Genomic DNA, 12,561 nt, shown 5'->3' with positions numbered 1-12,561 from the left:
GTGATACTGGCAGTGAATCCACCCAAATTAGTTTATTTCAATGAAGTTGCCCTTAAAGCAGCAGCACAAAGCAGCAGGCAGCTGCAGTGCCCTCCCACTCGGTGCATTTTGTAGGGCAGAGCACACAGAAACCACCATCACTTTGTCCTTATTTAGGTCAAGTGTTCACTTAGTGTATAAACCACTGCATCAATTATTTAGCCCACTCTGCAGAGAATCCCTCAGGGCTCTGAGGCTGCTCCCACCCAGGTGAGCACGTACCTGGTCTGCAAGCATAAGTACTGTTTTCATGGTAAACCTGCGAGAACAGAAGTTGAAGAGGTCTTCCAGGCTTGGCCCCAGAAGATCCATGACTAGAACATTGTAGTCCTTTTCTTGACCATACCACCTGCAAGAAAGGAAAGGAGCCAGCATTAGCAGCAATCCTGAGGCAGCCCAGGATATCCTCAGTGCTCTCAGATGCAAAGCAACGTCGCTGACTAATGTGCCATCTTGAAAGCTGATGAGAAATTAATGCTGGTAATATCTTATTTTTCCTGGAAACAAAAGTCTGAGCACAAAGCAGAACTCACAAGTTGGCAATTTTCCCTGAAGAGAAAACACTGCTCCACTTCAACAACCAAAATACCAAACACCAGAATGAAAATGCAACCAAAGCAGCAGTGTCCTTATGCTGAGAGGGCTGAACCACACCTGGACTGAAATTCCTCTGCAGGACACCTTCCCCTCATTGTTCCTGCATAATTTCACTTCACAAAACCATCCTGACATGCTTTAGGCTTTGTTTTCAGGTCTGACTTCTCTGCACCAGACCAAAGCAGTTCACTCATACACGTTTTAATTTATTTCTCAATTTAAAAACTGCCAATCAAATTCTATAGTCCAATTAAGTCGAACATTAAGGTTCTTTATCAGGTTTTTAATATAGAGAAAGAAGCACTTAAGTGTCAGAAAAGCAAAAGGAGAAACAACAAAAAATTAATTGCAGCAATACTGTGATAGTAACCTTCAAGTGCCTAATACATCAATTTTGGGCAAAAATAAAGGCTAACAGTGCTAGGAGGACAAGCACAAGTCCTTCCATGGATATTCTCCTTTCCAATCCATGTTTAACAGTCACAGCTCTGCTGCTTTATTGCATCTGCAGCCGGGGGTGGTAACTCCCCACCTGAGCAGAGCTGGAGCCACAGCCTGGACTCCTGCACACCTCAGCTGTGAATCTCTACCCTTGAGAATATTCTCCTCTCCAGCCCTTCTGCACATCCCAGATAACCACAGTTAAGTGTCAGCTGCGTGTGAAAAACTGTTTTGAAGCTGACATGACACCTGTTTGATCAGAAGGCTGCAATTTTGCCTTTTCTAAGCTCCTGGTCCTTACATCCTACTGCCAGGAGTCCAGGGAGAATTTCCCTCAATTTCCCAACAAGAGTGGCACAGACAAGGTACCCCAAGGATGTGCCTCATAAGAAGAGCATGTAGATAAAAAAACCCAAAACCCTCAAGATTCAGCTAAAATAGCAGCTGGGGCTTAAATATCTGTACAGACACTGTATTTCCACTTTAGGCAATGACTCCAGTACACCAATGCCTGGCTGGCTGGAAAACAGTTACCACTGATAAAGTCAACAAATTCCTAGGTACTCACAGGATTCCAAGCTTAGCTTAGCTGGGGTAGTAAAATAAAATGTTTACAAAGCCAGAGAGAAAAGATTCTATATTTGGATTTGTTTCAGGAACTACTGGCCTGTACCTTCCCACTGTCTGGATTGTAGGAGAAACCATACCCTTCATTCCTGCATTGTTATAAATCTGATAAAATTTATTTATGAGCTCTGGCTCATATACTCCTTGATTTACAGATCAGTCTAAGACTTTTATTCATTCCCTGCATCAAAATGAGATGCAGAAAATACGTATTTTGAAAGCAATCATTCAGAGGAAATGTCAACAGAACAGCTCTGTAAACAACTCCAGGGGTCACAGGTGAAAATGAAACATTATGGTCACCTAAAGTAATGAAAATTGGAGCAAATGACCTGCCCAGGTATTCTGACCTATGAAATTTAGGTTTGTTGTGAAGAAAAAAAAAAAAAACCAACCCAAAAAAACCCACCCTAGAATAATGGGCTGAAAGGAAGAATTCCAAGGAGTAAATCAAGATCTAGATAAAGTCCTATTTTCTACAAGGGACGGAATTCTAATTAAGATGCTGAGTGTAATTGTTCAGCACAGCAATGGTTCAGTGCCCAAGAGATGCAGTGGAAGGGAAAAGGATCAAAGATCAGCCTTCACTGGAGCTAAGAAAATTGAGTCACAGCCTCACAGACAAGGTGAATCTGATGCAAAGGAAACCCACCCTGGAAGGAACATTTTAAAAACCTTTTTGCTCCTCCACAGGGACTTGTCTGCAGTAATTCAGGATGATTGCACAACCCCTGTCTGGCCTATTTCTATGTATGAACAAGAAAATTCCCATCTCCTGACCATTCTGCACTGGTGGAAAGCACATTTAATCCTCCAAGACAAAGAAATAAGGCAGAGCCTCTTAATATTTCACCCTCACGTTTACCTGCCTGCAATTCCTCACTGAAGACTGTGACAACTATTCATTTCACTACTGGCAACTGGATTCTTCCAAGGTATCAGTGTTTTATTTACTTTGCTAACACTCCAAGTAAGTTTTCATTTCCCTTGGAACATTTCCAGGGAAAATGGGATTAAGAAGTAAAGCAACATCAAGTCCATTCAAGGTGTTTGGTGCTGCTACTACTGGCAGCTCTGAATGAAAGAAGAACATCAGAAGTCTTGGTTTTCCTTAGGAAAACTTGGATATTAGGATATATAAAAGCTGGTGTCCCAAAAAGAGATCTTCACAAGCTCTAACACTGCATCAGCAGGGAAACTTGGAGTTATCTACTAATATGAGGGAATGATCCATACAAAGCCCTGGGCAGCTATTTGGTGATATTGGCATCTCAGAATACAATGTGCCCACGTGTCTGAGAGATCCATGGACTTCTGTCAGCACACTTCAAGTCCTTTCCCTCATAATAAGTTGGGGAACTTCCCCATTAGTTGGGGAAGCAATGCATTTTAAGGAAGGGAAAGTTTTGGAGGGGAGTGAAAAGTGGGATCAAGAGATTGAACTACTTGAGAACCATTTGGGGTGGGTAATTACTCTGATATATTATAAGAGACATTAATTTAGAGGAAGTTCTCCAAGTCTTTCTCTAATTGATTCTTAGCGTGCTTTGCCTCCTTCCACAAAACATTAACAGGACAGACTCATGAGGAACAGCTGAGTTTACCCTTGAACAGGCAGTGTCACACAAACAGCTGATACAGATGTCACAAACCTACTGAAACTTCGAGGTGTGCCCAAGCTCCCAGGCAGGAAAATGCTTCATCACTCTCCCTTCCTTCATCTGTTTTAAGCTCCATAATCTAACTATCCCAATTAGTCAGGACACAGTAAACATCTTTTATGAAGCTTTCTATCAGAGCATGGTTAAAGGCTGAGCACAGTGACCTTAATCTGACTTCAGTGACTTGTCTGTGAAAGACCAAGACTGGCCACGTCACCAAGTTTCCAAATAATGTGGTTTGACAGCCTCATCTGTAACCCCAGCACAAACAGAGCCGAAATTTTCTAACATCTTGGATTTCAGTATTTGAGCCCTGTGGGAACACGTCAGTCACAGCACACAGGGGTTTGAAAGTGTTTATAAGCGTTTATTTCTAAAAAACACACAACGAAGCAGGTATGGTATGTCAGGTCACATAACAAGTGGATGTTTACTTGAACTGACGTGGGGTGGGTTTTTAAATTCTCTTGACTAACCTTGAGACAAGGAAGTGAAATCTTGATGATTATCTAGTCCTTGGAGGCAAACACTGTAGTCAGCTCTACCCAAACTTAAAATCCTTTTGCCTTTTCAGAGCTGCGTCTTTCAAAAAAATCAATAATTTCTATTTCAGCAACTGCATGTTTTGTAAATAATGTCAAGGACAAAAAGAAATGTTTGAGGAAGTGTTTGTTAATAGCTTGGTTTGTTTTTTTGTTTGCATTTTTTATTTGTTTTACCTAAGAAAACATTTCATTTGGTTATGAATAGTATTTTTTCACATCTTCTTTGAAAAGGGTCAGACAGAATGAGCAGAGAAATGGGGTGAGGGGCTAACAGAATCACACACAGGACATGAAATTTCAGTTCAGTTTCACACTGCTGTGTCACTCACACAATTCCACTTAATAACCTGCAGTTTCATACACTGGCAAAGAAACCCCAAATCCCAGAATTCTGAAGATGTGGAGGCATTAAAGGCCCCTCACTTTGCCTACAGCTCAGACAAAAAAACAGGACACGAGCTCAATGTCACAAAAAACCAGACAAACCATGACAAGCCCATTCTGTTCCAACTTAATAAAAGCTCTTCTCCATCAGGACCTGCTTTGCCAGGTAACCCATCCTCCACTAAAGGCTCCTGTCAGCTCCACCGCTGACTATTCCCACAGGGGCTCTGGCAACCTGGAATTACAACCACAGCTACAGGAGGCTGGGCTTTTGTGCTTTTGTCAGACAAAAAAAAACATGTCCTGGTGCCTCACTGCAGGGAAGCACAATTCTTCCAACACTGGAGCGTTTAAACTCAAACCTTCACACTTCCAGAAACGTTTACGCTCCCATTACAAAAAAAGGTGATTCTGACTTCTTTGACATTATATAAACTTTTGCCACTTTCATAAATGACGGTGTGTGAGCCTGTGATTACTCTGTGTAATCCTGTGTAATTAAGTTTCCCAGCAACTGGGTTTTCAAGCAACAAGTGAAAGAGTTCTCGTGACAGAAATGGAGACTGTCAGAACTAAGGTGGATAAAAAAGCTGTTAGAACAAAAATGTAAGGGGAAAAAGCAAGCTGGAAAGAACTTGCTAACAGAATCACCGGAGATCACCTAATTAGTACATTTAACAAGTCAGCAGGCACATGAGGGGGAATATGCAAGTCTGGAAGGCCTCATGGACACAAAGGATTCAGAGATCCCACAGAAATCCAAATGAACACTCTGGAACTGTATTCCAACCCTGCCAGCCCGAAGTCATTCACACAAAAGTCTCTGAACTGGGTATCAGTCAGATGATGGGACTAAAGTGCAAACACTGTAATGACAGAGCTCTGATATCCCTGAAAAATACCAAGTTCTCCTAACCAGAACCTGAGAATTTGCGATCACTGCTGCAAGCCCTGTCACCAGCTCAGGGAAGGAAATCCAAATCCCAACGAGGGCAGAAAAGAGACTTCAAGGAAGATGGGAAGATTGTGAGCTCTGCAATCATTTACTCAAACAGCTCAGCAAGGCAGGTATGGAGTGATGGAATTATTCATCATAGAGACAGGAGGATGTGAAAAAGGGAAAGGTTATTAACAAAAATCAGAGAAAAAGTACAATGTGGGTACAAGCATTATCTCTGGGCACAGAAGCTCTTTGGCTCTCTCTGGCCAACAACACAACCATGAGCACTGCCCTGCTGGCCTGGGAAGTTGTGATGTTGCTCCTGAGGGATTCAGAGCCTTCTGCTCCCGTGTCCTCAGCACAGACATCTCCTGACAAACAACGCCAGTGCCGACAAACTGCAAAGTGAATTATGCCTGTAAAAACGCACTGACTCTTACAGACACTGAAGGTAATCCATCACAGATTCATTTCTAAATTGACACACATTGGATATTTCTGCTTTATCTCCCCCGAATGTGGAAAAGCACTTCACTGTTAAGCAGCTAGGAGTAATCGAAACGAACACGGCTGAACTCCTGAAGTGCAAGATTCAGCAGATGTCACCTAACGTTAGTTGCCATGGAGAGCACGAATTAGGCCACCCCAGCACTAAATAAAGCAACAAGCCACGAACACCCCACGCTCTGGAGCTGGCTGCACTCTATAAATACAATCCTGGATCACTTTTTGTACAGTTCTGAGAGCAACACACGGAGGATGCCAGCACAAGGAGGGGGTTTCATCTGCCCGGGGTGATGCTGCAAACGTGCAGCTGACTCCTCCTTCTGCTGAGCTGCTTAATTAACTTCATTAACACCTGGCAGGAAGGCAGGAGTTTGAGTTTCCCCTGCAAGAAGTCGGTGAGGAGGTGAACCATTAATCCACATCCAACAGGAGTAACACCGACCTCAAACTCCAAAAAGTGAGTTAAGGCAGGGAGAAAAAAAAAATTCAAACTGCAGTGTCTCTTGGGTGATTTGACAGAGTCCACAAAGATCAATTAAAATAAGAATTTAGGTTGGTGGAACACAGAAAATAAATATTATTTTAATATGTTTATTTTCTTAATAAAGGAACCGTAGGTATCAATTTAAAAGATTATCTTCCATTTTATTTAGAGGCACAAGAAGAGGCTTCTGGTTACCTATCAGATGGTTCTACCCTTCAATATGCAGACTAATTAATACCAAAAAATTAATTAATAGATGGATTTTTTTTTTGAGGGGGAGTGGGGTTTGAGTTTCGTGAGTGGTTTTCTGTTTTTCTCATGGTGGTTTGGGTTTTTTTGGTGGTTGGTTGGGGTGTTTTCTGCTGGAGGAACTTACTGAGAAAACAGTTAAAAATGAAGGTGTTTGAGAGGTGTGTTTACAGCTTTTTAAACACTGCTAAAAAAAAAAAAATCAACATTTTCAGTGCTTAAGGCAAATTTGGTTGTGATAACTCTGATTACCAACCTTGACCACGTTTTTCCATTACAGGCAGCATTTAATGAAGATTTATAAGGGCAGACTCTGTTGTTAATAATTATCCAGCAGCATGGCAGTAATCAACCAGAAGCACAAATATCGTAGACAATTTCATTTTTTCTTCCAGAAAATTCGACTCAGTTGAGAGTTTCTCTCTCAATTTCTCAGCATCAAAATATTTGCATTGAAAAATTCAGAAATGTAGAGTTTGACTTGTTCAGTTTGCAAGAGAACTTTGCAAAAAAAAAAACAAAACAAAACAAAACAAACTCAAAACACTAACTCAGTAACTTTTTGTTTTTAAACTTACAAATGATCTTCATCAAGGATGCAACCAACAGCTGATGAACATCATAAATAGCAAAAAAAAATCAAGAGTGGCTGTCCCAGGTGATTTGAATAATTGCTTTTGTGAATGAAGCTTCAGCAGAGTTCCACTGTGGACAAACACCCCCCAAAAAATCAAACCCACTCCCATTCCTCCAAGGCAACCCCAGCAATTGGGGAATAATAAAGGTGGACAGTCCCAACTAATAGGATCAGTGCCCAGTTAACAAGATTACAGCTCAAAATGCTTTGTCACTGAAAAAGAAAGGAAAAAAAAAAAAAGCCAAGGGCAGCTGATGAGGGAGAACAATGAGAATAAGCCCAGCAGAATGTTGGGGCCTGCCCGTTGTGTCCTAAAGGCACAGCACACACTGTCACAACGTTTAGCTTGGTTCAAGAACCTTTGGGGAAAAATTAAGGTATTAATTAAGCAGGATTTGGACATCAAGAAGAAAATACAGCTTGAAAAATTTCTGGAGTATTAACGAAGGTTTTGTGAAACTTTAGGGTTAATTTCAGAAACTTTGCTGCTCTCTTTCAGGAAACAAGAAGCAGCAAACTGAAAGATCTAAAAGGCTTTAGAATGTTCAGAGAATAGATTTTCCAACTCATTTTTTGCTGTTTTCTGTACAAACAACATGTTTTATTACAGTGCAATTAAGCACCAAGGCCACTGGATCAACCTCCACAACAGGTGAAGGCTGCCCCACAGAAACATTCAACTCTTTAACCCCAAAACTGAGATTTTTCCTCATTAATTCCTTGCAATGAGCCAGAAAAATCCCTCAAATCAACCTTAAAGGTTGTGAAAAGAATTGCTTGGTCCTGGGTAACTTCAGTGACACTCTAGACACATGTTCTTGTAATTTTAAGTTGCAATCACATCCAAAGGCAGAACTGAGCTTTAGAAACAAGAGCCCCAATGAATCCAGAGCTCATTCATTATTTCATTATTATCTCTTGAGTCACAGCACCGCAGCAGAGACCACTTGAGTGAGGCAAAGTCACATCATGCAACTTCCAGGAAGTTGATCTTGGCCAGGGCATCACTGAAGTTGGTGAAAAATAGAGGGAAAGTCCCTGACTTTTAAACGAGCAACACAAATTTTCATGTTCATGTGTCCAAGATGTGGACTGAGTTTTACAAGGCATGGCAATGGGAAAACCTTGGAATGATTCCTTCACTTCCTATCAAACCCTGGTGCTGCTGTTGTTTAAAGGTGTCACATTGCAGGAATTTTAGCAAATGTATTGACTTTCCTTCAGCTTGATTCACCCCTGTGAATAGGCTGAGGCAGGAACAGCTTATCCCAACGTGACAACACGTTATTACACCACAATGGTGGCACATGGATTAGCAGTGACACATGCAAAGTGACCTAAGTATTGACTCGGATTCAGAGCACCATGGATTTTACTCCTCCTAAACACAGAACATTTTAATATTTGTCACAAGAACCCTAACTCAGCTTCCTCTTAAAAGGAAATAAATCTAAGAATTGCTGGTTTAGATTTTCTCAAGCATCACCAAACCAATACCAGCAGCCCAGAAAAAGCTCTCAAGGAGCATCTGGCACATAAAAATAGATTTACAGTTAATGCTGCTCCTGAAAAAAAGAAAAAGAATACTTCCAAAAAGACACTTTTCTAGAAAAATACTACAAAGATGAACGTTGTGAGAACCTGAAAGGACTGACTGACATTATCCAACAACCACACACCTTCAGCACAATGGATCTATGGATCAATGTGTTGAGTGTTGCCTCATTTTATCTATTCTCGTCTGTTTTTGCAACCTTGTATTATTTTTAGGGGGTATGAGAACATCAAATACAGAGGAAAGTTGCAGGTGAAGCTAGAGGCAAGCTTCTCAACAAGCAAGGTTATCATCAGTATTTCCCAGGGCATTTTAAGCAAACACAAGAAATCAAACAGTATCTCAGCGTGAAAAAAGCCAAAAATTTGCAAGTTGGGCCTCATTATAGCACCACTCACTCATTTACTTCTCAAAAAAGTAGTTCCAGAATGCCTGCTTTTCCAGTTCTGTGATGAAACACCTGATATCTGCCTGCTCTGGCTGTTTTCCCAGTTACCCCTGTTTTAGCTTGCAGCTATACCATGAAAGCTTTCCAAAATGCAATTCCTGTTCTTTTCAGTTGTGAAATAAAGGCAGGAAAAGAAGGAAACTGTATTCTCAAAGAAAGACTGCAGCTGTTTTCACACCAGGTATGTTGATTGCATCCCTGGAAAAGGCTGGAGTGGATGAGGACAGATGGCCAGGACAACGCTGTCTCCTCCAGCTCACATTCAGGATCAGAGCCAGCTGCGTTTGAGGGGCAGGAGGAGGGAGCTATTAACCTCAGAAATGCACATTTGTACCAGGCTTTGCCCAAATTAACACAGAATCTCGGCTATGTCACCGTGAGAACTTTAAAACAGACCCTAAATGTCACTATTGATCCTGTGCAGAGTCAGGAAGGGTTAAATTAAATGGAACCCACAGTTTGACACAGAACTTAAAACTGAAATCGTTCGTGCAGCTCAAGGAACAAAAATCCTTTATGCCACCGCGTCAAGGTAAAAAAAAAAAAAATACTGACTTTGAAAACAATTATTAACAAAGTTTCAAAAAAAAAGAAACAACTTGCAAAAAGTCTCCCCGGGGAGAAAGCTGAAGTTCCATGTAACTCTTTGATGCCCAGATTCCAGAGCTGGGCACTACCCCGGGCTAATGGATAATCCCAGGAGGAATAGCCTCCTCCAGCAGCCCTGCACCACCGATTTCCTCCCAGATCAGGAAATTCTGAAGCCCTGCCCAAAGTTTGAAGCAAGGAGCCGCATAATGAGGCACTGGGAGGGGATTAATCCCGTAAGGAAAAAAAGCCCGGTGACGCATCTGTTGCGGGCAGCAGAAAGGAGCCGCTGCCATTTCATTCCTGCTCCGGCTTCTCCGCAGTCTCAAAGCTGCCGGCTCGGAACTATGAAAGGAAAAAAAAAAAAACCAAAAAAGGCACAAGCCCGAGCACGTCCCTTGTCCCACCAGGAGAAGGGGGAGGGTTAATCACGGCCAGCCGCCATTTTCTGAGCGGAGCAGGAAGACATGTTAAAAAAAAAAAAAAAAAAAAAAAAGAAAGAGAGAGAGGCAACAAAAGAAAGCAGCCATTTCTAAGGCCGGCTCCCAACTCTCTGCCTCTCGGAGAAACAGCCTGCTCACACTCGGTTCTAATGGCCGCAAGGATTTCTCGCTGGGTGTTTAGTTCTCTATATAGGCAGCAGCGAGTTGGAGAGCTCGGAATGGAGCATCTCCCTCCTTATCAGCCCCAATCCTGCACGGATCAATTTCCATCCACGGCGGTGCCCTGTGCCTCACGCTAAAAACCATAAAACAACTGCCAATATATACTGATCCACATACACACATACAAATGCCAATATGTGACCAAGATGAAATATATTTTTTGCCAATGACCAAAAAAAAAAAAGTCACGCCAAGCACGGAGAAACCGGCACACAGACAGAGGGCTGATTCCTACCGTATATGTGGGATGCCAACTCCTCCCTGCAGGATCTTGTAGAGTTTGCTTTCATAGAGCAGCTGGGGGTGCCGAGCCTTCTGCGACTCCAACTTCACAGCGACTTCCTGCAGCGAGAGGGGGACAAGGAGTCAGGGCACAGCACTTCCACACCCCCCGCACACCCCCAATGCAAACGCTTTCGTTTAATAATAAATATAGATTTATTTATTTCTCCAGATCGACGTGCTGCGTGGGTTTTTTGGTTTTTTTTTGTTTGTTTGTTTGTTTGTTTGTTTTTTGTTTTTTTTTTTTTGTCGCGTCTTCAAATAAAATCCCCATCGTGGCGATTTGTCGGTAAATATCCATCCCGGGTCATTGCGTTTTGAGCTGGAGATGTGGAGTCTTCAGAAGCACTTAAGTGAGGAAGAACATTACGTGGGTGTTTCTTCTTTACAGCTCAGAGCCGTGAGGGGGAGGAAGAAAAGAAAAAGAAGGAAAAAAAAAAAACCCAAAGGAAAAGCTGGAAAAAGAGGGGGGATCTTCTTTGTTTCTATTAGTGTTGATGAAACGAGATACAAAGTGTTCCCCAGCTGAGGCAGAGGAGGAGATGAATGGCGGGGCGAGGGACGACGACTTGGGCTGCTCACAAAAGCACAAATGCGTTTAAATATGTTTTCCCACAATGGTTTTTCGCCTCTTTTCTCTCCCAAGCGCTGGGTGACCGCAGGGCTTTGCTGTGAAAGGGGCAGCGAGGAAGACCCTCGGTGGGGACGGGGGGGGATGAAGACCCTCGGGGGAAAGGGGGAGAACTAAACCCCTCGTAGAGGGGAAAGAGGGGAAAAAAAGACCCCCGAGGGGAAGGAAAACCCCACCTCAGGGACACGGAGGGCACAGCCCGGCCCAGGTGGGGCTCGGAGCTGAGGGGGGAGTTACGAGCGGCCCTTACCTCCCCGTTGGTGATGTTGATCGCCAAATAGATGTCCCCGAAGGAGCCCGAGCCGATCTTCCGCACCAGCTTGTATTTGCCTCCGACAATGAACTCGGCCTTGGAGCCGCTGCTGCTCGCCATGGCGAGGGGCGGCTCTGGGGCCCTCCCGGCCGGCTCGGCGGGACAACGAGGGCTCTGCGGCCGCCCCCGAGGAGGGGAAAGGGGCTGGAGTGAGGAAAGCGGCGCGGCCAAGGACGGTCCCCGAGCTCAGCTCCAGCCGGGGCCCTCGGGCGGGGGCCCCCCTAGGCGGCTCTACGCCGCTCCCCGGCTCTCGGCGCGCTCCAGAAACAGGAGAAGCGACCCCCGAGGTGCTTGTGAGAGCAGGGAAGGGAAAGGGGGGGGGGAACTCGCGGGGTCGCGGCGGCCGCCGGCCGCTCACTCGGCCGCCGCCGCCATCTTGTGCCTGAGCCGCCGCCGCCGACACAAAATGCCCCCGGCGCGCGGCCGCCGCTTCTTCACCGCGCGGGGCGCGCTGGGAGAGGGGCGGGGCGCCGCAGGGCCGGACACGCCCCTCGGCACGCTGCGCCAATCACCGCCCTCGCTCGGCGCCCCGCCCTCCAGCCGGGGGCGGTGATTGGGTGCTCTGCGGGCGGGTGCATGCGTACGGCGCCGTGCCGCCAGTCCGGGCGGAAGAGGGCGGAGGGAGCGGACGTGCCCTCAGTCGCTCTTAAAGGGGTCGGTCAGGGGGTTCTCTGCGGTGTCTGCGCTGCCCACACAGCCCTGGGGCCTGAGGCAGCGAGGGTCCGCGACAGGGACAGCCACCACTGAGATGCCACCCCATATATGGTGCTGTTACCAGGCTGTTCTCTAAGACCAGGCCCCAACCTGTGTGTACGTTAGCGGGCTGGTTTGTGGATAAATAAGCGCACAACAGCTTCGTTCCTTGGAGGTGTTTCAGGAAAGGCTGGATGGGGCACTCGGTGCTTTGGTCTGGGTCACAGGGTGAGGATCGGTCACAGGTTGGACTCGATGATCTGGGAGATCTTTTC

General features: G+C 44.8%; 1 protein-coding gene across 4 annotated transcripts in view; it reads right to left on the bottom strand.

The window, feature by feature from the left end:
- CSNK1A1 (casein kinase 1 alpha 1) overlaps positions 1-12,015 on the bottom strand; it is a 31,738-nt gene extending 19,723 nt beyond the window's left edge. For 2 of the 4 annotated variants that reach the window (XM_066197378.1, XM_066197380.1), the window contains exons 1-3: positions 11,531-12,014; positions 10,603-10,709; positions 262-388 (exon numbers count right to left, since the gene is read on the bottom strand). In XM_066197378.1, coding sequence (XP_066053475.1) covers positions 262-388; positions 10,603-10,709; positions 11,531-11,653 — 357 coding nt within the window. In that variant the 5' untranslated portion in view covers positions 11,654-12,014. Of the gene's footprint in view, positions 1-261; positions 389-10,602; positions 10,710-11,530 lie in introns of all 4 variants that reach the window. The other 2 variants (XM_066197379.1, XM_066197382.1) reach the window with 2 other exon arrangements.
- Positions 12,016-12,561: the final 546 nt, after the last annotated feature.

Source organism: Chamaea fasciata, unplaced genomic scaffold, assembly GCF_029207755.1.
Source record: "Chamaea fasciata isolate MVZ Bird 193981 ecotype frontalis unplaced genomic scaffold, bChaFas1.0.hap1 SCAF_15, whole genome shotgun sequence".
Classification (NCBI taxonomy): Eukaryota; Metazoa; Chordata; class Aves; order Passeriformes; family Sylviidae; genus Chamaea; species Chamaea fasciata.
The sequence above is the reverse complement of the archived record's forward strand: the minus strand, read 5'-3'. Positions and strand labels throughout refer to the sequence as shown.